The sequence below is a fragment of the Stegostoma tigrinum genome, chromosome 2 (assembly GCF_030684315.1).
Source record: "Stegostoma tigrinum isolate sSteTig4 chromosome 2, sSteTig4.hap1, whole genome shotgun sequence".
Taxonomy (NCBI): domain Eukaryota; kingdom Metazoa; phylum Chordata; class Chondrichthyes; order Orectolobiformes; family Stegostomatidae; genus Stegostoma; species Stegostoma tigrinum.
Genome location: NC_081355.1, coordinates 112,353,931 through 112,380,835, shown reverse-complemented (window position 1 = coordinate 112,380,835; position 26,905 = coordinate 112,353,931). Strand labels below are relative to the sequence as shown.

The window sequence follows — 26,905 nt, the reverse complement described above, 5'->3', positions numbered from 1 at the left end:
TTTCCTATGAACATGATGCAGTAGATGTCTACAAATGGGGAAAGAGCACTTACAATGTCAAAGTCATTCTGTGTTTAATATAAATAAAGAGCCCAATTCAGTGTATTGTACTTCAATAAGAATCTGACGGAAAACCCAAAACAGTTAAGGCCTCATACACAATAATATCCTCTGATATTTCTAACAGAAACCTTGGACATCAAAATATTTTATCACAGGCTGAAAAGACCAGGAATAAAAAAAAAATTCTTTCATACTGTGTCAGTGTTTCTGGCTAGGCCAACTTTTATAGCACGTTACTAATTGCTCCTGAGAAGGTGACTCTGACGTCGGTTTTAACACTGTAGTTAATGTGGTGCAGGTGCATCCTTCGCACCTTTAGGAAACGATGTTCCATGACTCCAACCCAATGATAGTGAAGGAACAGTGATATAGTTCCAAGTCATCATGCTGTGTGGGTTTAAGGAGGACTTAGTGGTGGCAAGTGTTCCCAAGCATGGCTGTCTTTGTCTTTCTGGAGGGTAGAGGTTAAAAGTTTGCAGGATGCTGATGAAGGAGCCTTGGTGAGTTGCTGTAGTGCATCTAGTAGCTAGTACACAATGCTGTCACTGTGCATCAGTGATCATAGATCATAGAATCCCTACGGTGTGGAAACAGGCCCTTTGGCCCAACGAGTCCACACTGACACTCAGAACATCCCACCCACTCCTATCCCCCTAATCTACAGATGCCTGAACACTATGGGCAATTTAGCATGGCCAATCCACTTGCACATCTTTGGACTGTGGGAGAAAACCAGAGCACCTGGAGTAAACCCACACAGACACGGGAAGAATGTACAAACTCCACACAAACAGTCGCCCGAGGGTGGAATTAAACCCGGGTTACTGGCGCTGTGAGGCAGCAGTGCTAACCACTGACTTTGGCCACCGTGCCAAAATGAAGGTTCAAGTTGGTGCCTGGTGTGTCAAACAAGCTGGCTGCCTTGTCCAGGATGTTGTGAGCTTTTTGCAGATGGAGCTGCGCTTTTCTGAGGTGAGAGTTTGAGACTGAGATCAACAGGGAAGGTTGGATTCACTAGCACTGATGCAGGTTCTAGCTGCCCTGCCTGTGCCACTTTGTGTAGTTTCGTCACAAGGTAGTTACAAACCTATTGATGTTAGTAAGTTTCCAAAGGACTGAGTTGCTGCTGATGAGCAGCCACTGTGTTCTCACATATGGCACCAATTGTTTTCAAGACATCTGGATTCCCTGGGTCCAGAGGATTATGACCATGGCATTTGGCAGACTTACGGTAATATACAGTCACTCCCATGAAACTTCAGCAAAGTTATAAATCAAGGTTAAGCAATGTTATGGAAGAGACTGCGTATGATTTACAGGCACCAAATTTAAGCAGTGAAGGAAATAGCTCACTTCACTTTTGTATTGGCACATTGATAAATTAGACAACTTATTTCCTTCTTGTCAGTTGCTTCAATGCTACAGGGGAGGGGGAGCAGATGGAGCTTGTAAGGGAAGTGAGTGTTGGACAACCTGCCAGGCTATGATTATAGATGATGTGCCTTAGTGCAGCATCTGCTGCTGGATGCTATTTCCTACATAAGCAGCCTGCATCTAGACTGGGCTTAATGTAGGCAATACTCCAAAGCCCTTTCCAAAGCCTAGGGGGACTTGCAGGATTCTGGTAAGGGGTAAGGCAGTGGATTATGACAAAAAACACTATAGTAGGAATATCAGCTGAAGAACAGGTAATAGGTTTGGCTACAAAATTCAAGAGGAATCCAAAAGTTTCACTAAAAATGTGTATTTTGTGCAGATCTTTCAAATTCATAAATGAATAGGTTAGGTGTTCAACGTGAGTGTTACAGAGAATAGCACCAAGGCAGCTAAGGTCTCTGCTACTAAACAATGGGATATGAAAGGAGTGAACAGTACAATTGGTTAGCGACAGCCAACTTATGTGTGAGCAAGAGGAAGGAGCACTGCTGTTTGATGCACGTTGTCCCAATTTTAAAAGCACCAGGAGCTATTGTAGTTCTTGACCATGACTATACGCGAGCTGGAGCAGCTGACATAGATGAATGACTTGGTATAAACTGGCGCTCCCATGATCAGACAGAAGTTACAGTGAGAGGCTCACCATGCCAAGGGTATCTTTACATGAAGTGGTCTCTTCATTAAAAAACTTAACTTGCTGAAATTTGAGACAGAAAATCCCACTCTCTGACCTCGAGAGTGACTTTACTCATTGAAGCTACTTACAGCTTTCAGTCCAAACATTGCATAGCAAAGTCACTTCACAAAAAGGCAAGCAATTGGGAAGCAAAGGATCTTTGCAAAATGTATAAAATGTTCTCAGGTAAAAATGGGCTATTTTGACAGAGCAGTCCATACAACTGAAAGTGAACTTTACAAAATGAAATGATCAGTCTTTACTTGCGCAGTGGTGATGCAACTCGATTTTATCCCATCTACAATAATTATTTGTCATGCTATCTTGGAATCCCTACAGTGCATAAACAGGCCCTTTAGCCCAACAAGTCCACGCTGACCCTCAGAACATCCTACCCAGATCCATCACCCTTTAACCCACCTAAGCTACACATCCCTGAACACTACGGGCAATCTAGCATGGCCAATCTGTCTAACCTGCACATCTTGGGACTGTGGAAAGAAACTAGGGCACCCGGAGGAAAACCACCAGACATGGGGAGAATGTGCAAAATCCACAAACACAGTTGCCTGAGGGTGGAATCAAAGCCGGGGCCCACGGCACTGTGAGGCAGCAGTGCTATCTGCTGAGTCACTTTGCCACCATATCTACATCCTGTGTACTCCTTTTCCATGAGTAGCATCTCCTGGTTCTGGGCTGAATTTAATCAGGCCAGTGAGGACAACCTTCATCTTGTGGATTCGACACCAACCCCCAATCTTTGTTCCATCTGATAACTTATTAGTTGCTATCAGAGTTCACATCCCATGAAAAGACAAGTTCCCACCTTCAAGAGCTGTTGAGAGTGCTGGTCACCACTGGGACTGCACTTAGCAGGAGGTCAAGCAATGGACACTGCCCTCAGTGATATGAGTGGGTTTGGAGTTTTAGTAAGAAGTTGTTTGTTAGGTCAGAGCTACCATTGGAGCTTGCATAGATGATAGAGTGCATGATTAGGAGGTGGTCCTCTAAAATTCATATGGAATGTCACCAGTGTTCATCTCCTTGTCTCCCCATATAGCAGAGGGCTTGCCAGTGGTAAAATGCCCTCAAAAGGCCCCTAATTGACTACTTAAGCCATTCAATTGGCCTCCTTGGTGGGAGGGTCTTACTTCATTATTCCTGCTGTTGGTGGGTGACATGGTAGCAGGATGGTGATGCATTTCATTGCTCATCTTCCCCTCAATCATATATGCAATCCCTTGGGTTCCCAGACCATTTATGGAGAACTGGTAAAGCCAAACCCCTGTGTACGAACTCACTGAAGTTTCATTGACAAATGCATGTTTCCATACTTTTCCAAGAACGATAGCCTGGAAAGCTGATGGTGTTGCATCAATTTATTTTTATTCATTCATGGGATGTGGACATTGCTAGCTGGCCCGCATTTATTGTCCATCCCTAGTTGCCCTTGAGAAGGTCACCTGCTGGGATTGACCCACAATGCCGTTGGGGCAGGGGGAGCGAATTTCAGAATTTTGACTCAGCGACTTTTCCACGTCAGGGTGGTGAGTGGCTTGTAGGGCAATTTGCTGGGTCATGTTCCCATGTATCTGCTGCCTTTGTCCTTCTATATGGAAGTGGTTGTGGGTCTAGAAAGTGCTGCCTGAAGATTCTGGGTGAATTTCTCAAGGACAAATAGCGTATTAAGTATGATGGCAGGGTACAGAAATCCATTGTACACTGAAAATCTTTCCTCTGCCAGAATTGTGAAGGTAGCAAAAGACTTTCTAATGTCTCTTTGAATGTGTAAATAAGGCACTCCTGATTGATGCTCTGCTTATGAAATTGGATTTTATCTTCAGATAAACATAGTGCACATGTGCTATAAGCAGGGGTCCTCTTTGTCAATGTGTTACATGGCAATGGACAGGAGGTGGATTTAAGTCTCTGGCCTCATGTAATTCAGGCATGAGGCTGAGAATTAAGCATGTATCAGGTTTCCCTGTTATAGCAACAATCGGCTCTTGCATCTGGTTTGAGTTGGCCTTTCAACAAAAATCGATGTCAGAACCAATATCTTCTTACATGACAATGTCACTGTGGCACTGTGCCAACCAAAATACCATTGTAAACTATACACATCTGCCTGCACATGGTCTGTATTCCTCTGTTCTCTGCCTGTTTACATGTCTGTCTAAATGCCCCTTAAGTATTGCTTTTGTATTTACTTCTACCACCTTACCCTTCCTCACACATGACCTTTAAACTTTTCCCATGTAACCTAAAACCTATGCCCCATAGCATTTGGCAATTTTATGGCTTTCAAAGGGATAGGATAATTTTGTGAACAATGGAAAGTCTTGATGTGGGGAGGGGGGATAATAGTCAGGGTGGGGTGGGACTAAGTGAGTCTCTCTGACATAGAGCCAGGAGCTCCCCCTCCCTCCCCTAGTGGTACTTCCTCATCCTGGGCCTCCTGCAGTGCCATAATGATGCCACCTGGAGGTTGCAGGAACAGCAACTCATATTCTGCTTGGGAAACCTGCAGCCCAATGGTATCGATGTGGAATTCACCAGCTTCAAAATCTCCCCTGCCCCCACTGCATCTCAAAAGCAGCCCAGCTCGTCTCTGCCTCCCCAACCTGTTCTTCCTCTCACCTACACCCTCCTCTCACCTCAAGCCGCACCTCCATTTCCTACCTACTAACCTCATCCTGCCCAATTGACCTGTCTGTCCTCCCTGGACTGACCTATCCCCTCCCTACCTCACCACCTATACTCTCCTCTCCACCTATCTTCTCCTCTTTCCATCTTCGGTCCGTCTCCCCCTCTCTCCCTATTATTTTCAGAACCTATCCCCCTTTTCTGATGAAGGGCCTAGGCCTGAAACGTCAGCTTTTGTGCTCCTGAGATGCTGCTTGGCCTGCTGTGTTCATACAGCTCCACACTTTGTTATCTCGGATTCTCCAGCATCTGCAGCTCCCATTATCTCTAATGAACCGCTGCTGGCTTTGGATTGGCCAGCAGTTCCCAGTGGGTGCTACTTCTGCCCACAGGGTCCTTATTTCCTGGAAAAGCCTGTCACTGGCATTTAATTTGGCATGTCTTCATGAAAAGAGACAATTTGGGACTTTCTGAGAAAATGAGGTGTAGAGCTGGATGAACACAGCAGGCCAAGCCGCAGAGGAGCAGGAAGACTGATGCTTTGGGCCTAGACCCTTTAGGCCCGAAATGTCAGCCTTCCTGCTCCTCTGCTGCTGCTTGGCCTGCTGTGTTTATCCAGCTCAACACCTTGTTATCTCAGATTCTTCAGCATCTGCAGTTCCTAATCTCTCTGAAACAATTTGGGGCTTTTATTGGCTCTCCAGCCAACTGGGCGGGCCCCTGACTTCCAATGAATAATGGGCATTGTTTAATTTATTAAACAGTAACTGAGGGAAGTTTTTTTGAAATTTAAGCTTCTATCCCTCTTCGATGTAACAAGGAGACAGTGGACTAGTGGTGGTATCACTGGACTGTTAATCCAGAGACCCAGGTAATGTTCCTGGGACCAGGTTCGAATTCTGCCATGGTAGATGGTGGAATTTGAATTGAATAAATATTTAGAATTAAGAGTCTAATAATGACTGAATCCAATGTCGATTGTTGGAAAAATCCATCTGGTTCACTAATGCCCTTCATGGAAGGAAACTGCCATCCTTCCCTAGTCTGGCCTACATGTGACTCCAGTTCCACAGCAATGTGGTTGACCCTTAACTGCCCTCTGGGCAATTAGGAATGGGCAATAAATGCTGCCTGGCCAGTGACACCCTCATCCCATGAATAAATAAAGGAAATAAGTCCTGATTCCCCAGTGCACAAAAGGCTCAATAAGAATGTGTGCTTCTGACGGAATGATTTACGATTAATAATTTATGACTATGGTTATTCTGGGTGAGAGAGGGAGCTCAGAGCATTCCGGCTTACAGTTTCACATGGCGTTAGGGTGCAGGTCCCGTAACCAGCAAGCCTGTGAGGTTGGTGTGAGGCCAGATATGTGTAGCACCTTATCCTCCTCTTCCTCCAATTCCACTATCACCTCTTGGTTGGACAATGATGGTTAGTCTACAGTTTTCTTCTCCTGTAGTTTAACTCCCCTCTGGAGCACCATGTTGTGCGAGTCACAACACCATTTTGGAGACCGTAGCTGTTGCAAAGTGAAGGGCAGCCTGCATTTCTCAGTCCGTCTGAATCTCATTTTCCGCAAGTATTGGGATTCTATGATTCTACGAAGTCAGTGTTATGCTCGATGATTGCTCCTGTGAGATGCAGCTCCTGTTGTGCCCCCACTTTTAGCATCACTGTGAAGGCTCCTCCTAGGACTTTTCAGTGAGGGAGGTGGAGGGTCAACCTCGACACCCACTCAATATGCTCAGAAGTCCACAAAGACTCCAGTTGACATTGACTGGTGCAGGATAGAATCGGCATGATGGCCTGAAGAAATCTTGCACACACCCGCCTGAGGGACATAGGACCTACCCGCTGTGTGAGCAGAATCTCTTCTGGCTGACGAAAGCTGCAGCTTGAACTGATGGTCCCTTGAGTGCCACTTGTGCAGAATCTAAGAACGTTCAGTCGCTGCAGCTCGGTGAGTCTGACTGACCTGATCAACATTAAAGTTCATGTGCTTGGCACGCCTGGCAGCAAATGTGGAGACTGACTTGTCAGCTGCAGGCTGTGAGATCCTGCAAGGTTCACTGGCTCATGCCTGACAATAGTTGAAGAGAAAGACTTTCAAGGCTGTGGTGGAGTAGTGTTTTCTCTAAGTATTTCCACCCCAGCCACATAAAGTTAGACCCTTAGGTTACAGTGCTGGAACTGCCACACACAATGAACTACCAATACAGGCACTGTACAAACTGCTTGTGCCCTCAATAAAAATCAAAATTAGAGAAGAAATTGAGGGCCAATGGTATTGCATACCTCCAGGCCCACTTTAAAGGAGGTTCTGTTCTGTGGGTCATCAGTGAGTTCCTTGAGACATGTTGAGGATGCTAAAACTCTGGTCAGCCTGTTTGGAGAGGATCATCTCCTTCAATCTACGACTGTGCCTGCTGCTCCTGCTTAAGTACATGTGAATGGTCCTCCTGTTCCTCTTCAGAAGATGGTATAATAGCTGCAGAAGCTGCTTCCATTCTGTAGCAACACCTGACAGCAGAGAGGTTTGCAACAAGATAAGTAAATTCAACTAAGTGAAATGATTTCCAGGTATCGAGGGGACATGCTTTTTGCCTGGCTTCTGTCGCTCTGTTTCTCTATTTTAATGTTTTCTCTGAATATCAGCTTCATTGATTAATGGCTTTTCACTGTGCTCTCACCTTGTACACATTGGTCACATATTGAAAGTTTAGGAAATTGGTACACCAGCTGTAAAAGCCAGAAAAGAAAAGGTTAAATGGAAGTGTTCTTGTGGCACGGTGGTACTGTCCCTACCTTTGAGCTAGGAGGCCCAGGTTCATTCTGACCTGTTTCAGATGAGTGTCATAACACGTCTAAACATGCAGATTAAAACTTTTCAATTGCTATATACATGTGAACATATATTTAAATATCTCACCTTACGCTTCAAGACTTTTTTTCTGCTCACCTGAGAATGGCTATGCTTAAATGGAGAGGTAAATGGGAACATGGAACAAAAGAAAGGTTTCTGGAAAAGCTCAACAGGTCTGGCAGCATCTGTGAAGGAAAAAAACAGAGTTAACATTTTGGGTCCAGTGACCCTTCCTCAGAATGGACCCGAAATGTTAATCTTTTTGTTTTCTCTTCACAGATGCTGCCAAAACCTGCTGAGCTTTTCCAGCAACTTTGTTTTTGCTCTTGGTTTCCAGTATCCATAGTTCTTTCAGATTTTGTAAATGAGAACATGATGGATCCAATTCAAGCAGCTACTGTTTTAGCCTCTCACTTCCCCAGACCATCCAAACCTGGCCCTATCCAAATCTGCCCATAGGGGTTTACATGCTGCCTGAAGATGTGGTATTACATAGGAGCCTCTCGTGACTTTTAGTGAGCTTTATTTGGTGATAACTCAAGTCTGAAGTAGAACTGTTGCAAACATTTGCCTCACATGTTGCAAGATAGATTTAGCCCAGCTTCCTTGCTGTCACGTGTGTAGAGGGGTCTGGCTAGGGAACATCATTTTAGTACAATCCTGAGAGATTTGATATCTATTAGAATCTAACAAGCTCATCAATACCAAAGTCTACATTCTACTGCTCAATAGAAGTGAAAGGCTAATGGTTCAGTGATAAAGGATGCAATAGGAAGAGAAGCAGATCACAAACCTTCTCTCCCATCCCCATGTCCTTTTTTTTCAGGCTGTTGAATTTAATTCAGATTAAATACACCAAGGTCATTAGCTTGGATCTGACTTTAGAACAGAAGGTTCAAGGGTTCAGCTCAAAGAATTGAGTTGAGAAGCATTTTTTTTTAATTTTGCAAGAGAATCACATTTTTGGTCAAGGCCACCAATGAAGTGTCTTAGTTTATGAGTTTCAAAGCCAGGAGAATTTGAATAGAAATCTTCAACTTATGGAACTGAAAAGGTTGAGTCCATTAAAATTGTTAAGGATTTGTGCCAGCAGAATGGTAAAGAAAGCGAGAAATTATCTCTGCAGTTCAGGGAAAAGAATCTGTGAATTAGTTGAGTAAATTTTAGAACTGAAATAGGACGGAAATTTATCTGTAATTGAGAATCTAGTGTTGGGAAGAAGATTAAAACTTTGTTTAGTTGTTTCCGTTAGGGTTTTACTGACTGTAGCGTAATTACATTTGGAACTGCGTACATCTTTTTCTTTTGTGCAACAAACTTATGTACTATTAGTAAAGAACAGCTGCAGCCTCATGTGAATATGTTTCAGCGAACAACCAACTGCAAAATTAAACAAATGATCTATCGAACTAGGTTTAGGTTTGGAGTCTGATTTGTCCAGTACTACTCTCAGCTGGTATCATAACAATCTTCATACATTCTGGGCAGTCATAAGACCATAAGACATAGGAGTGGAAGTAAGGCCATTCGGCTCATCAAGTCCACTCCGCCATTTAAATCATGGCTGATGGGCATTTCAACTCCACTTTCCTGCACTCTCCCCGTTGCCCTTGATTCCTTGTGAGATCAAGAATTTATCGATTTCTGCCATGAAGGCATCCAATGTCCCGGCCTCCACTGCACTCTGCGGCAATGAATTCCACAAGCCCACCACTCTCTGGCTGAAGAAATGTCGTCTCATTTCAGTTTTAAATTTACCCCCTCTAATTTTGAGGCTGTGCCCATGGGTCCTAGTCTCCCCGCCTAACGGAAACAACTTCCTAGCGTCCACCCCTTCTAAACCATACATTATCTTGTAAGCTTCTATTAGATCTCCCCTCAACCTTCTAAACTCTAATGAGTACAATCCCAGGATCCTTAGCCATTCATCATACGTTAAACCTACCATTCCAGGGATCATCCGTGTGAATCTCTGCTGGACACGCTCCAGGGCTAGTATGTCCTTCCTGAGGTGTGGGGCCCAAAATTAGACACAGTATTCTAAATGGGGCCTAACTAGAGCTTTATAAAGCCTCAGAAGCATATCGCTGCTTTTATATTCCAACCCTCTTGAGATAAATGACAACATTACATTTGCTTTCTTAATCACGGACTCTACCTGCAAGTTAACCTTTCGAGAATCCTGGACCAACACACCCAGATCCCTTCGTACTTCTGCTTTACGAATTTTCTCATCATTTAGAAAATATTCCATGCCTGTATTCTTTTTTCCAAAGTGCAAAACCTCACATTTACTCACATTGAATTTCATCAGCCATTTCCTAGACCACGCTCCTAAACTGTCTAAATCTTTCTGCAGCTTCCCCACCTCAATTCAAATATTTGACAAAATTTAAGAGACTTTGCCTAATCTGGTAATGTCATTAACCATTTACCAGCTCTGCAATGAGACAAGAGGTGTAATATCACAAAAAAAATTCTGGGTAATCAAATCAACAGTCTGAATAACTGCATCCTTTTGAGAAACTGCATGAGCCAGATCTTGTTTTGGGTGATTGAGTTGCTGAACTTTGATGCGATTATTGAAAACTGACATTACACCACAGCTCATATCAGTGTAAAACGTAGTGCTCATCTAAGAGAGAAATGTGACTGTTACTAGCACCAACATCAGAAGCAAATCTAAATATCTTTCTCGGTTTCCATATAAGCACTGGGAAATTGTAATTAATTTAAGACCTTCACCTCCAACAAGAGCAGTACAGACTTGGACTCGGACTTATGAAGGAAAAGTATAGAAAAACATATACTTGTACAATCATTCAATTTTTGCTTTCTGGTAAGTATTGCCATGTATCTTTCGTTAAACCAAGTCTGTAAGCCAATGCAAATACATAGTTGTTGGATGGACAACAGCACTAGATACAATATCATTGTCTGAGGCAGAATGAAGTCTGCTTTGTTTTTTGAAGAAAATCAGTTGGAATGCAAGACAGAAATATCAACTTCCTGTTTGAGACCATTCCAATTCAAAGAGCCAAACACTGTAATTTTTATTCCTTTCAAGATACAAGATAGCAATAAAACCCTGCTTGGAGTCAGACCAAAATGTGTCAACTATTGCGTACAGCATTCTTTCTGCTGATCAGAAGAATCAATGCCAGATATAATATCTAAACATTTCCTCCAGTTTGAGAGGAGGATAAGGCCTCTAGCAGTTGTGTAGGAAAGTTATTATGACAGCACAAATTTTTTGACATCAAGTCATCCTTGCAATGGCAACCAAGGTTGCTTACCTGGAGAGAGACTTGCTTAAGTTCTGTCAATAAAAGGCAAAGTACAGTAAAACTGTTCTGTGATCTGCCTTTATTTCTGGCATACACAGCACAGCAGTGACATTGATGATAATTTCCAACAAGCAAAATTTGAAATTATCAACCGGACTCTGGACTATGGCAACTTTTAAACACCTTCTGTCATAACCCATCAAGAAAAGTGAATGCATGAGCACATATTATTTAAAATACAAAGTTGCAGAGTTGTTTTCAAAAATTGAGATGTTTATCATTGTGGAGGATATATCATAAACTATTAACATACCCACCCTGGAACTAGGAAGGAGGCGATGGTCCAGTAGTGTTATTACTCAACTGTTAATCCAGATAACCACAGAATGTTCTGGGGACATGGGGTTCAAACTCTGCCACGGCAAATAGTGGAATTTCAATTCAATAAAATATCTGGAATTAAGAATGTAATGGTGACCGTGAATCCATTGTCGATTGCTGGAAAAACCCATCTGGTTCACTAATGTCCTTTAGGGAGGGAAACAGCCATCCTTATCTGATCTGGCCTACATGTGACTCCAGACCCACAGCAATGTGGTTGACATTGGGTAATTAAGGATGGACAATAAATGCTGCCTAGCAGTGATGCCCTCATCCTGTGACTGAATAAAGGATTCTCTTCCCCTGCAAACTGCAACTTTTTATAACTTTGTTTCCTCTCCAAAATCATCGAATATGATGTCAGCTCCTAATTCAGTCCTGACATTTTCTTCCAAACTTCTTTTGATTCCTCTCAAAAGATTTTCAAATCCCTCTCAACAGGTTCTCACCACTGACGCAGCATCAAAATGTCCTTGACACTTGTGACCCTGTGTATATTACATTATCTTTCCTCATCCATTGTCATCTTTTGTAGCTTCTTCAGCGGATAATAGAACAACCCTCTATTGTCTAGGTAAGTAGGCTCGTTTGTTCCCAGTTCCACTCTTATGCATTTGATTTCAGCCAGTAACAGCTTCTCTTGCAGCCCATACACTGTTGCCTCTGAAGCCCATGGGATTCCATCCCTTGCCCCCACCCTCCTCCTCTCCTGCGTACTAGCCTTGGCAGCACCATTCACTATCAAGGGGTTAGCTTACTCCTCAATGCCATGACATGTAACTTTATCTCTTCCCAACAAACATCAATTCTTCCACGTATCTGTATTGTTAGGCTGCTTGTCCGATGGACTGTCATAAATAGCCTTTAATTTTGTTTCTAAGAACAACAGAAAGAGTGCAGTTTTTGACTTTGGCTTCACACCTTCAACAGTAATCCCATTCTCCTCCTCAGCCATTGGTTTAAATTAAAACAGCTGGTCACAGTTTCACCGTCCAACTTGACCCTAAGCAGAGTTTCTGCACTCGACTCTGCCATTGTCTTGATTTTCACCTCCAGATTCAGTAATTACAATGATCTCCTGTCCAACTGCTCCATAAACATCAGCACATTAAAAAAATCTATCCTAGTCCCTATGAAATCCTGCTCCCTAATAACTCTGTCTTTGCTGACTTGCTGACCAATGGTAGTTCTTAGTTACTCTGTATCTGAAATGTTGCATTGCTTTGTTTGTGACTGGGCCAAAGATCAAGAAGTGGGTATATGTATGATGTTAAAGGGCAGCATGGTGGCTTAGCAGTTAGTGCTGCTGCCTCACAGTCCCAGGGGCCTAGGTTCAAGAGCACCCTTGTGTGACTGCCTGTGTGGAGTTTGCACATTCTCTCCACACTTGTGTAGCTTTCCTCTGGGTGTTCTGGTTTCCTCCCACAGTCCAAAGATGTACCAGTCCTGTGGATCAGCCACAGGAAATGCAGAGTTAGAGGTATAGAGTAAAGGAGAGTGGAGTGGGTCTGGGTGGGATGCTTTTCAGAGGGCCACTATGGAGCAGTCTTGAGCAGCCGAATAGCTTATTCCTGTTCCTATTTAAATTTGTCATTTAACATTTTGCTTTACTTTTGCAGTTGTATATCTTTAGAAGTCAAATCATTCACTGCCAGTAATTATTTTCCGAATTTGATTTTCTACTTCATTCTCTCAGGAACGTGCTTCAGCCTCAAGAATGACTCTTGTCAATGTTTTGCAAGTACGAGAAAATGCAAGCATTACGGTATTTTTCTGAATGGGGACAAAACATACTGCGCAAAAATGTTGCAAAATAACCTCATCCTTTCTACTACGATTTAAGTGGTTCTGGCTGATAAAGACAATGTTGATTATGACACTTAGAGGGACACAAATTAAGTCACTGCCTTACAGTCTGGTTTTGGCACTTATAAAAGTTTAGACCTGAATCCAGCCATTTACTCCCTTACATTAATAGACAGGCATTAGAGTCTGAAGTTGAAACAAACACCCGGTATTCTTTCCTTTTCAAGTAAGTTGATTGTTTAGACAGCGACAGTAGTTATCAATGCTTGGTTTTCAAATGCTAAGTTGTTTTAGTACAGAAGGCATTCCATTTATTGGAGAATAATGATAGTTCCAGTTATAATAACATGTTGTTTGCTTTGACATAGATTTTATTTTGTTGTCACAAGCTAATAACATTGCTTGATGGGTCACAATGGAGGCAGCATAGACATGACACGCCATTAGATATCTGCAAAGGCATGAGGCAATATGGGATGAGGATGTGGAAGACAGATTGGAGGGATGAGTCTTAAGAGGTCTTTAAGATCTGTTTGAAATTGTATTACTAAAACAAGTCCCCTAACCAACGTGACTCTACATCCAGGCTCCTTATGAATTCTTGGGCAATTCACAATCTGCAGTATAAGCTGACCCTGGTGTGAAAAGAGAAAGCTGTTCTGTGAAGTCACACATAGTTTGGGTGTGTAGTTCACAAGTTGTGAAAGTATTCTGGTTTTGTATTTGAGCTGAAAGGTAGATTTGGCTACATAGTCCATATTTCATAACATTGGACTTACCAATTTATAGAATATTCTTACGGGAATCTGATACTATCTGGATTTTTGGCTCCACTTCCACATTTCTGTCATATGCTAGCTGGACCTAATTGCCTTTTCCTGCTCTTGAAAATTCTTGTCCTTTATTTATATTACTCCTATCTAATTTGTTGCTAATGTGATGCATGACTGTTTGTTGATTCACTGCATCAGAGAAGCCACAAGACATATTGCTCGTTTTAAACTGGTGTTTTCAATTGATCCAAACCACATACAAAAATGGAAGATATGCAACCACTGATGTACAGTAAATACTGAATGAATAAATTCAACATGATCTGGGATTCAGTAGATGATATATAACTTTAAATGGGTCAGTGTTAAAGAAACAAGTGAACAGCTTATGTCCATTAATCGCAGCATGTTGTGCAATAATACCCTGGTAAATGATAAGTGGTATGTGTCCACAGATGGAGCCAGGCCTGCTGCATTTAAAGGTAGAAATAATAGGAACTGCAGATGCTGGAGAATCTGAGATAACAAAGTGTAGAGCTGGATGAACACAGCAGGCCAAACAGCAACTTAGGAGCACAAAAGACGATGTTTCGGGCCTAGACCCTTCTAGGCCCGAAACGTCAGCTTTTATGCTCCTAAGATGCTGCTTGGCCTGCTGTGTTCATCCGGCTCTACACTTTGTTATCTCGGCTTTTAAAGGTATTTTGTTTATCAACCTTCAATTGAGCAAGGTCAGACCAAGCAGGCATACCTCTTAATGAATTAATAAATTTAAAAAAGTGAAATAAAGAACTTAAATGTCTCAAATACTTGAGAGAAGGGATAGTGTTCATATGTTCAACGGATAACCAGGGTTGCGAAGAGAGATCTAGAGAATAACAGAACTGCAGAACAAAGCATAAGAAATTCTTCCATGATGCTGTGCAAACAAATTTTGAAGCTTTCTCAAAACAGCCTTAGGACATATGATGATCAGTTTTTCTTAAATGAAAAGTCTTTTCAGCGTTTGTGGTCCAACTACTCCCTTAATTCAGGGAAGCATGTGGAAATTTTATATCTGATGAGCCCCAAAACAATTGAAGTGCAAAATACTTAACTGCTTTTGACAACTTTATTTGAGATTTCATAAAGATTCTTTTGAGATAAAGGAGAATCAGTACATAAAATATACTTGGATTTCCAATGGCATTTGATACGGTGCCACATCAAAAAAGGGGCGGCTTACTTTAAAATGGTCAGAAGATTGATGAAAGGAATGAAAGCAGAGAGTAGAGGTAAGTGGAGCATTTTCAAGTTGGCAGGCTGTAACAAGTGGTCTGCACAAGCCTTACTGCTGGGCTTCAACTATTTACAATCTATGTTTATTACTGAGACAGACACCAAGAATAATACTGGGAGGAATCGCATGGTTATTCACCTTGGTAGCAATAAAAATGCTGAAGTTTTATTTAAAAAAAGCGAGATACTTGTATATGTTGATGTTCAAAAGACTTGTATACGGAACACAGAAAGGTCCAGCAAGCAATTAGAAAGGCAATGGCACATTGTCACTCATTGCAAGGGAATTAGAGAACTGAATGAAGGAGCTCTTGCTTCAATTGTACAGGTGAGACCCCACCTGGATGTAATTTTGTAGTTTTGATCTCTGCAGCGAAACAAGGATGTGCTTGCATTGGAGGCAGTTAAGTGAGGTTCACCAGATTGACAGCTGGATTAAGAGGATTTTCCATAATGAAAAGCTGGGTAAACTGGAGAGATTTTCTCAGGCTTACAGGAATAAGTGATGATCTCATTGAAACACAGAAGATTCTGAAGGGGCTTGGAATAGTAGAATATTGCGTGGCTGCTTACCCTGAATGTAGAAACTAGAACCTGGGGGCAAATCCTCAGGATAAGGAGATGGTTATTTAGGATAGAGGACAAAACATTTTTATTCTCTCAAAATGTTGTGAATCATTGGAATTCTATCCCTTTGAGGATTTTGGATGCTCCATTGCTGAATGTATTTAACAGTGAGACAGATGGATATCTCAGGAACAGCAGCAAGTGCACAAAAGAGCTAGTCTGAGATTGAATGAGCAGCAAGCAGTGCAAATTTAATCACAGCAGGGCCGGGAGGAAAGATGGTGCAGAATGCAGATTGCCTTGTGATCTATTTTGTCACATCTCTTCTGGTGTATTTTAACCACCGGGCAGTGAGAAGACCAGTTGATGATATTTCTGGGAAGTTCAATTCTTTTTGGGGGAGCAGGATAACTATGAAAACATGAACGGCTGCATCTTGCTGACTTTGAACTGGTAGCAGGGCAAATTCAGGATTTAAATCCATTTTCTAAGACCATTAGCCTTGTCCACTGGACGAATGGTTCAACGATGTTATGATTATGCCATCATCTTCCACGGACATGTTAGTCCAAAGTGGTGAAGGGCTCTTTGTTGAATTCTCTTCCTACAAAGTAGTGAAGACTCGCTCACTTAATGAAGACTGAGTCAGATTTTGAATCTATAAGGGAGTTAAGGGTTACAGAGGCAGACAAGAAGATAGAGTTGTGATCGCAATCAGATCATCTATGATGCTATTAAAAGGAGCAGTAGGCACAAGAGATGGCAAGCTTACTTCTGGTCCTATAATCCCACATTTCTTTAGGGAATCGGGAGAGGTGAGCCCACTGGGGTAAGGGAGACATTCTTCAAGGTGTGAAAGGCTCCTGTAGGAAAGTGGTTGTAAGGGAGAGGCATTCAGAGAGTGTTGGTCTGTCTGTGGAGGGATTGGGGTAGAGGCAGCAGATATACTGGAAACTTTACCATACCACCTCTGACATCCTTCCCAAATGGAGCTTACTTTAGAATCACAGAATCTCTACAGTGTGCAAGCAGGCCATTCGGCCCATCAAGTCTACACCAAGCCTCTGAATATCCCACCTGGACCCAACTCCCAACCCTATCCCCGTAACCCTGCATTTCTCACAGCTAATCCACCTAATCTGCATATGCCTGGACACGTTGGGTAATTTAGTATAGCCAATCCACCTGACCTGCACATCTTTGGGGATGTGGTAGGAAACCGGAGCACTCGGAGGAAACACATGCAGACACAGGGAGAATGTACAAATTCCAAACTGTTAGTTGTCAGAGGGTGGAATTGAACCCAGGTCTCTGGCATTGTGAGGAGGCAGTGCTAACCACTGAGCTACTGTGCTGTCCTTTACTTGCATAGAGATGCATTTTTTTTGTTGCTTTGATATATAGAAAGATAATTTTTCATTCATGCATTGACTTCACCTCATTCTCCCACCCTGAAACTTGCTTACCAGACCTACGTAAGAAAAGCATTGAAATGTGACTCCTCATGCAGAAGCCCCGATTGAGAGGTCCAGTACAAACTACATGTAAAAAAGTTGTCCAAAAATCCTGCCTGAAAGTGACACAGATGTACAGTAAGATAGCTTTCATTCACACCAGGGCTCAAACTCCCATTTTTTGGTTTTGTATTCTTTCCTTCCTCCCCTTAAATATACTGGTCAGAAGTTTGGATAAAAAGAATGTTGAAAGTTCTCCAGATATTGGCTGCTTGGGCTTCAGTACATTATATAGCAACAACAATGTGACATTGGAGCTAACTAAATATTTTCTGATGTCAGAGATAATGGGAACTGCAGATGCTGGAGAATTCCAAGAGAATAAAATGTGAGGCTGGATGAACACAGCAGGCCAAGCAGCATCTCAGGAGCACAAAAGCTGACGTTTCGGGCCTAGACCCTTCATCAGAGATGTCAGGCTGTTTATACAGTCACAACAGTCCTCAAGGTAATGGATCAATGGATTCGGGTCAGGGGTCAAAAAATCTGAGACTTTGGAAAGATGTCGTTAACAGTGGACCTTAAATGTGAGGTGTGGCTCCAGGTTACATGTTTAGCTAAGTGTAAAAAAAGTACCTGATATGTTTGTACCAGAAGTTTAGTATTGCTGAAGAGGAGAACTCAAGCAAACTCTTTATTTGCATGTATGAATTTTTATGGGCTCTTTTGCGGTACAGTGGTAATATCCCCATCATTGGACTGGGAGGCCCAGGTTAAAGTCTGACCTCATCCCGAAGTGTGTAATAGCATCTCTGAACAGGTTGATTAGAAAAATAGGTTAAAGACGTCCAACTACGAATGATCTATTTATTCTAATAGAAATAATATTTGAAAACTATATGATTAAATATTGCATTGTCAGATGTCAAAATCAGGTGATTGGACATTCAGGAATATTTTTTAACCAAAACTGCCAATTCTAGAATAAATATTTCTGACAGATATCAACATTTTGACACGATTATGGTACTGAAGAGGTGACCATGGATTTTTAGCTGTAATTGCTCTGTACAGTATGCTGATAAAGTTTAGGTGCTTCACAGGTAGAAAACTGGATGGAAAATTGTTCTAGTGCCACCTCTGTTCTTGTAGCTGCACATGTAAGAACTGTGATTACAAATTTTTGAAATGAAGTCTAAGTGAGAAGGAAAGGAACATTGCCACTATAAAATTGAGCACAGATTTTGCAATAACTGAAAAAAACTCCTAAGTTTTAAATCACAAAATTTAAACCTTTTCAATGAATAGTTTGAAAGATAGTAGGAACTGCAGATGCTGAAGAACCTGAGATAATAAGTGTAGAGATGATGAACACAGCAGGCCAAGCAGCATCAGAGGAGCAGGAAGGCCAACGTTTGGGGCCTAGACCCTTCTTCAGAAAATTTCCTGAAGAAGGGTCTAGGCTTGAAACGTCTGCCTTCCTGCTCTTCTGATGCTGCTTGCCCTGCTGTGTTCATCCAGCTCTGCACCTTGTTATTAATGAATAGTTTGAATGACTTTGTTATCATTTTGTCCTCTTACGTATTGCAGAATTTTTCACAAAAGGGTATTATCCTTAGAGATAATGGGAACTGCAGATGCTGGAGATTCCAAGATAATAAAATGTGAGGCTGGATGAACACAGCAGGCCAAGCAGCATCTCAGGAGCACAAAAGCTGACGTTTCGGGCCTAGACCCTTCATCAGAGAGGTATTATCCTTACATTAGCTTATATAATGTTCAACAAATAATTTGTTTTTATAATGGAAATATGAACCATCGGTGATTTGTATGCAATCTTGCAACACATCAGCTAGATGAAAGCTTTTTGCTTCATCCAAAAACAGTTACATAACAAAGCCCACAAACGTGATCGTCTGAATTGATTAAAAATTTAAGCAGAAAGTTATCCAAACTGAATCCTGGCTTGGAATTATACTTCCATTACTTGACCCAACATCAGTGAAAATTTTGGGACACCCAACCTAACAGCATTACGGGTGTACCTACCCACAATGGATTGCAGCGGCTCAAGAAGGCAGCTCATCACCACCTTCTCAAGGGCAAATTGAGATGGGCAGAAAATGTTGGCACAGCAAATGCTGCCCATATCTCATGAATGACTTAAAGAAAGGCACTCTCATGAGTTAGCATTTGCAAGAACAACTTTCTTTGTGTTATTAAGCAATACTTGTTTTTATGATGGCTAAGTGGTCAGATGAATAAGTCAGAAGATTCAATAGCACCAAGGGAACTATCTTTATAGACAAACGTAGACCATAATACAAAATAAGGCTTCTCCTGACTGTTGACAGATTAACAGACATGGCAAAAATCTAGGAAATAGTTTGTGCAACGTGAAGCAAACTGTGGATGCATATTAAATTCATGTACATTCACATTTCGAAACACTCAGCGATAAAATAAGTCATTGCTACAATTTAAATTATTCAGTTAATATTTGCCCCAAACAATGTATTACATCATCTTCAATTAAAAATTTCATCATGTAAGTTTTTTAAAAAAACTTCTTAAATACATTAGAGATAATGGGAACTGCAGATGCTGGAGAATTCCAAGATAATAAAATGTGAGGCTGGATGAACACAGCAGGCCAAGCAGCATCTCAGGAGCACAAAAGCAGATGTTTTGGGCCTAGACCCTTCATCAGAGAGGGGGATGGGGAGAGGGAACTGGAATAAATAGGGAGAGAGGGGGAGGCGGACCGAAGATGGAGAGTAAAGAAGATAGGTGGAGAGAGTATAGGTGGGGAGGTAGGGAGGGGATAGGTCAGTCCAGGGAAGACGGACAGGTCAAGGAGGTGGGATGAGGTTAGTAGGTAGATGGGGGTGCGGCTTGGGGTGGGAGGAAGGGATGGGTGAGAGGAAGAACCGGTTAGGGAGGCAGAGACAGGTTGGACTGGTTTTGGGGTGCAGTGGGTGGGGGGGAAGAGCTGTGCTGGTTGTGTGGTGCAGTGGGGGGAGGGGACGAACTGGGCTGGTTTAGGGATGCAGTAGGGAAAGGGGAGATTTTGAAACTGGTGAAGTCCACATTGATACCATTAGGCTGCAAGGTTCCCAGGCGGAATATGCGTTGCTGTTCCTGCAACCTTCGGGTGGCATCATTGTGGCAGTGCAGGAGGCCCATGATGGACATGTCATCTAGAGAATGGGAGGGGGAGTGGAAATGGTTTGCGACTGGGAGGTGCAGTTGTTTCCACAGTGATCGAGAACGCCCTTGACCGCGTCTCCCGCATTTCCCGCAACACATCCCTCACACCCCGCCCCCGCCACAACCGCCCTAAGAGGATCCCCCTCGTTCTCACACACCACCCTACCAACCTCCGGATACAATGCATCATCCTCCGACACTTTCGCCATTTACAATCCGACCCCACCACCCAAGACATTTTTCCATCCCCACCCCTGTCTGCTTTCCGGAGAGACCACTCTCTCCGTGACTCCCTTGTTCGCTCCACACTGCCCTCCAACCCCACCACACCCGGCACCTTCCCCTGCAACCACAGGAAATGCTACACTTGCCCCCACACCTCCTCCCTCACCCCTATCCCAGGCCCCAAGATGACATTCCACATTAAGCAGAGGTTCACCTGCACATCTGCCAATGTGGTATATTGCATCCATTGTACCCGGTGCAGCTTCCTCTACATTGGGGAAACCAAACGGAGGCTTGGAGTCCGCTTTGCAGAACACCTCCGCTCAGTTTGCAACAAACAACTGCACCTCCCAGTCGCAAACCATTTCCACTCCCCCTCCCATTCTCTAGATGACATGTCCATCATGGGCCTCCTGCACTGCCACAATGATGCCACCCGAAGGTTGCAGGAACAGCAACTCATATTCCGCCTGGGAACCTTGCAGCCTAATGGTATCAATGTGGACTTCACCAGTTTCAAAATCTCCCCTTCCCCTACTGCATCACTAAACCAGCCCAGTTCGTCCCCTCCCCCGACTGCACCACACAACCAGCCCAGCTCTTCCCCCCCACCCACTGCATCCCAAAACCAGTCCAACCTGTCTCTGCCTCCCTAACCGGTTCTTCCTCTCACCCATCCCTTCCTCCCACCCCAAGCCGCACCCCCATCTACCTACTAACCTCATCCCACCTCCTTGACCTGTCCGTCTTCCCTGGACTGACCTATCCCCTCCCTACCTCCCCACCTATACTCTCTTCACCTATCTTCTTTACTCTCCATCTTCGGTCCGCCTCCCCCTCTCTCCCTATTTATTCCAGTTCCCTCTCCCCATCCCCCTCTCTGATGAAGGGTCTAGGCCCGAAACATCAGCTTTTGTGCTCCTGAGATGCTGCTTGGCCTGCTGTGTTCATCCAGCCTCACATTCTTAAATACATTGTTGGTTCTAATATAAGCCAAAGTGTAAGATGGTATAAAGGCTAAGCAATTTAACCCAGATCATTTTCTGAACGATATGTAAGAAGTTCATTCAAAAACAAGTTTTTAGTTTTAGACTATTGGCTATTTAGCTCTTAATTAACTACTTGTACATTACCTTTAAGAAGGTTTGAACCCAGATTCGAGACCAAACATTCAGCACTGCACTCTCCCCTCTTCCCAGTTGATTAACATGGCAAACTATTTTTGTACAATCAACGTTGCTACAATTCTGTAAAAAAAAAGGTCAATGATAAGAAACTGTACAAAGATACAACTGAAGTGACATTGTACGGGTCTTCGATTCGTTTTCCCTTCAGGCAATCATAAGTTGAAGAAGAAACTCAAAATAGGGTCTTGCATGTAACGCTTGTAAAATATGTTTTTTTATTTACATTATCAAAAAGGAAGCTTATAAATATTCTTGTGGTGAACACCCTATCCCAAAGAGTTTTACAGCATAGCATTCTGCCACTTGATGTGGCAAGTTTCTGCATGAGTGCATAGAGTAACAAGACTAAAGCCGAACATTTTTCAGCCACAAGTATTGACTGTATATCAATGAGGTCAGTTCATTCACAGATCAGCAGGACCAAAGCTACAATGTCAAAGTGGTTGGCGGATTTGGTGGGATTAGGATCATAAACCGGCAATTTCACCACCTCCAGCTAGATGCCGCCACCAGACACATACTCTTGTCCAACAAAAAGAGAAATCGCTGGAGAAACTTAGCAGATCTGGCAGCATCTTTGGGAAGAAGGCAGAGTCAATGTTTCAAGTCCAGTGAATCTTTTTCAGAAGTCCTGTGCCCTCCCTTGTCAGAATTCTACAGGGACTGCACCCTTTGGGGCAGCCTGGTCCACTCCTTCTCCAATCCTAACATCTCCCTTCAACTCCATGGCACCCTACAATTGCAGAAGGTGTAATACCTGCCTGTTTATTTCCTCCCTCCTCACTACCTAAGGCACCAAGATTTAGCGCATTTCACTCAGTCTAGTTTACCGTATTCACTGCTCACAATGTGGTCTCCTTTATGATGGGGAGATGAACCAAAGACTGGGTGACCACCTTGTGCATCATCTACATTCTGTCCGTAAAAATGACCCCAAATTTCCAGTTGCTTGCCACTTCACTATATTCCCTGGTCAAAGTCTCGGGCTTGCTTAGCACTAGCTGAAAGAACAGCATCTCGTCTTCCAACTGGGACCCAGCAGCCTTCAGATCTTAATATCGAGTTCAATAGTTTTAGAATTGGAACACCTCCTCCTATGTCCTTTATCCACTCACATACCCCAGGCCCTGTCATGCCATGGGCTGCTTTCAGCACAACTAACCTGTTTCAACCTATATACGGTTTCCATTTTCAGCTTTTCTTTCTCCCTGGCTTACTATCAACCATCCTTTTGTCCACCTCATTGTAGTTCCCTCTCTCTGAGGACTCCATCGCCAGCTGTATGCTCACTCCTCTCCACCAGCAACAACACCGCCATCCTCCCCCACAACCCCACCACCTCGCCCTCATCTGCAACATAAATACCACTTTTTCTTCGTTATTGTTAGTCCTGAAGAAGAGTCACTGAACTCTAAATGTTGACTCTGCTTTCTCTCCACTGATGCTGCCAGATCTGCTGGGTTTCTCCAGCAGTTTTTGTTTTTGTAGCAGATTTGCTTATGAAATAATACTTCAAAAGTCACTTGTGTGCCGTGTACTGGAAAAGTTTAAAATGGTAATGTTGTTGGACATATGCTACCACCATTTGCAAATCAATAAGTTACAGCAGACTATGACAAGCATCACGACAGTTTTCTATTCAAACAAATATAACAGGTTTCAGCTTACTACCTCAAATAATCCCTATGTATTCATCCCATCACATTCTATGATTGTTTTTAACAAACATATAAACATCGGCAACTGAAGTTACTTTTCTAACATCTAAGGCATTTTTTTCAATTTACAGTTATTTCTATGTCTGGGCTTCTGATGTGTTCCTGAAAAATGGTATGCTAAATGAAAATGCGATTAATGAAAATAATTTTCCTCCAAGAAAACTTATAGAGCAGTATTTCCCAAATGGTAGGGCTTCCTGACTTGGGACTCAAAGGAATAACAAAAAAATTCTATTAAATAAATATACTAAAAATTATAACCTACAAGCTAAATGCTGTTGCTGCATATTTTACCAGAGGTTTAAATGGAACGACCTGACATTTTAAAAGGGAAATTTTGGAAGGTAATAATAGTCAATTATATTGAATACAAACATGAGGCCTCTAAAAACCAACATCAGTTCTCAGATAATAAAATGTCAGGCTGGATGAACACAGCAGGCCCAGCAGCATCTCAGGAGCACAAAAGCTGACGATTCGGGCCTAGACCCTTCATCAGAGAGTTCTCAGATGTTGACCTTTTAAAGTTTATAGAATAATTGCTACACTTAAATTACTCAGCTTTATAAAAGCTATTACCATCATGCACATTTATTTAGAGTCAATATTAATATGTTAAAGATCACTTTAAGGAAGTTATATATGTGTATGTCTTATGGCATGTTCTGCAATGAACAGAGGACATTTTGCTCTTGAAAGGTTATCAAGGAAGCTAATTTCCAGAAATACCTAAATTATTCATTGAAAATCCATCGGGCTGATTACATTTTTCTTGCTTACCGTCCTTTACAAACAAATTACAAAAAGGCAAGGTCAAGCAAAAGTAGGGCAAGGTCCCATCGGGAAAAGCAGCTTTGCTGTCATGACCATGATATCATGAATAGCTCAATGTTCTCAAGCAATTCTCCAATTTATTAGAATTGGTAAAATGTACTTTCAACTATAAAAACACATCAAAAGGCAGTCCAAATATTCCAATGTTTCTTTTCAGATCAAGCACAGAGCCTTACTTAAAGACCTCAATTTCTAAAGGCAGATTATTTTATCAATGTTTGAATGTGACTGCATTTTTAGGCAGCATTTGCAGAATTGTTGCAAAACAAGTATCAGGATTGTTGAGGGTGGGGGACGAAAATCAGGGGACTTCAGGGGAGGAGGGGCCAAAAAAAATGGGTGACACAGTGGCTCAGTGATTAGCACTGCTGCCTCACAGCGCCAGGGACCCGAAGTCGATTCCAGCCTCGGGTGGCTGTGTGGAATTTGTACATTCTCCCTGTGTCTGCATGGGTTTCTCTGGGTGCTCCAGTTTCCTCCCACAGTCCAAAGATGTGCAGGTCAGGTGGATTGGCCCTGCTAAATTTCCCGTAGTGTTGAGGGATGTGTAGATTATGTGGGTTATGGGGGAAGGATCTGGGATGCTCCAAGAGTCAGTGTGGATTTGTTGGGCTGAAGGGCCTGTTTCCACACTGTAGGGATTCTATGATGACTTACATTCAACCCGCCTTCAGAACATTCTGTAGGACATATAATTTACAGCAAGTTTGAACATTTTCTCTTTTTCCTTCTATTTCCAAAGTCCTAATGTAAAGGTCCATATTAGTGAGGACAGAGCAGGATTATATATAGTTAACTGCAAACTCCAGTTTGGATCAGCAGATGGGGCAGATCTGTCCATTTCCTGTATGTAGGAGCTATCTGCTATCCTAGTTCAGATTTAAAAAAACACCTATAAAATCATTTTGGATTTGTTTTGTACAGCTTATAATTAATTTTATACGGCCGTATGTTTTATCTTAGCCTTTACTCAAGGAATTTTCTCATCTCTGGGTGTTAACAGCATCATTTTTGGGAGAAGATATGTGACTTTCAAGATGTATACCTTTGACCTGTTTGCATATGAAGATCTAAAAATTGAAGAGAATTAGCGGTGAGAATTGGCTGATGATGAAAGCAAGAAATCCCCATTTTCTTGAGGGTTGAGTTGGCTCCATCATTGACATTCTGGTTGACTTGCTAATTCAGTGGTGGAGTGTTTAGTATTCTTGAGCAGTATTGGTAATTATTTGGCTATGCTAGCTCACAAAGGGAATCCAGAGAAATGGGTTTGTCACTGAGCATTAGCATTCTTTACAATCAGCTCCACACAATAGCAGCGTAATGGAGATAGTGTGACTTCCTCATTAAAGCAGAAAGGCTGGCTGAATGAAGCCCATCACAGCACTGTGTTAGATGACTCTTTAAGTTTTAGCTATCTGAATTTCGGCAGTGCTCTTGCACATACTCGCGAACCCTTGGCCTAGAAACTAAGTTATGTGGCTGGCAGGATGATGCGCTCAATACGTGGCATTATTGCTCCTCCTATGACATAAAAAAGACAAATCCAGTGCTCACCTCTGAAACTTACAGTAGGCTCTTTACCTATTTAAGATCCACTTTGCAAAATCGAGTTGCCCTAAATGTAACCAGCCTGGTTGGATCTAAGTTCAAGAAAGCACGACCTTCATGCAGCAAAACCAGGAAGGCACAGATCAAAACCAGGACTAATAAGGCAAGTATTTAAAAATAAAACCTGAATGTGGAACAAAGAATGCGAGACTGCCTTTCTTTCTCCTGAAACCGAAATATTCTTTCTCAGCAAACTGCAAGGTAACCAGCACGTATCTGAAACTTGCTGGTTTCATGTATATAAAGTCTGAGGCCCAACATCAGGCCTTTCTTGACCTTCTGTGTTCAATTGTAATGTTCGTTCTCTGCCTTCAGTTCATTCTGGCAGACTGACGCATCTCTTTCTACGCCCTATTGCCTTGATTCAGCTGTTCCTTGATAAAGCTTTCTACACATTTTGATGTGGGGTGTTTCCCTACTGAGAAAGAATGTGCGCTGCACATTGGGCAAAGAGAAACGTGGACATCTTCATAATTTGGTGTGAAAAATGTCTGATGCTTGATGAAGGGATTGTGCAAAAGTCAGACATTCAACTGTAGAAAAGGCAATACGCATTTAAAAGAAAAAGTGAAGCATAAATATGAATCAAACATATTCTTCATAAGTTTCAGGAAGTTAACAATTCATCAAGTGAATTATATATTTGGTTAAAAGTCAGATGGATTTAACAGTGTTTTGTCAGATGTTAGCATTCCACCACAGTTTATTTATTTTACTTTGCATACTATCGCTGTGCTGGATTCTAAAGATTGTTTGTCTAAAGTTGAATATTATAGGAGTCATTTATTGTTAAGTTAAACAAAATAGTGTCAATAGAACAACTGAGGGAAAGGGCTTCTTGTTCTGGAACCAGGATGTATTGGATTGATCAGATACCAGTATTGAT

General features: G+C 42.3%; 1 protein-coding gene across 1 annotated transcript in view; it reads right to left on the bottom strand.

Annotated features, from left to right (window-relative positions):
* The window catches only part of itga8 (integrin, alpha 8), a 231,149-nt gene that overhangs the window by 18,080 nt on the left and 186,164 nt on the right, over positions 1 to 26,905 (bottom strand). Inside the window, exon 27 of the mRNA XM_048522032.2 lies at positions 21,803 to 21,916. Coding sequence (XP_048377989.1) covers positions 21,803 to 21,916 — 114 coding nt within the window. The remainder of the gene's footprint in view (positions 1 to 21,802; positions 21,917 to 26,905) is intronic.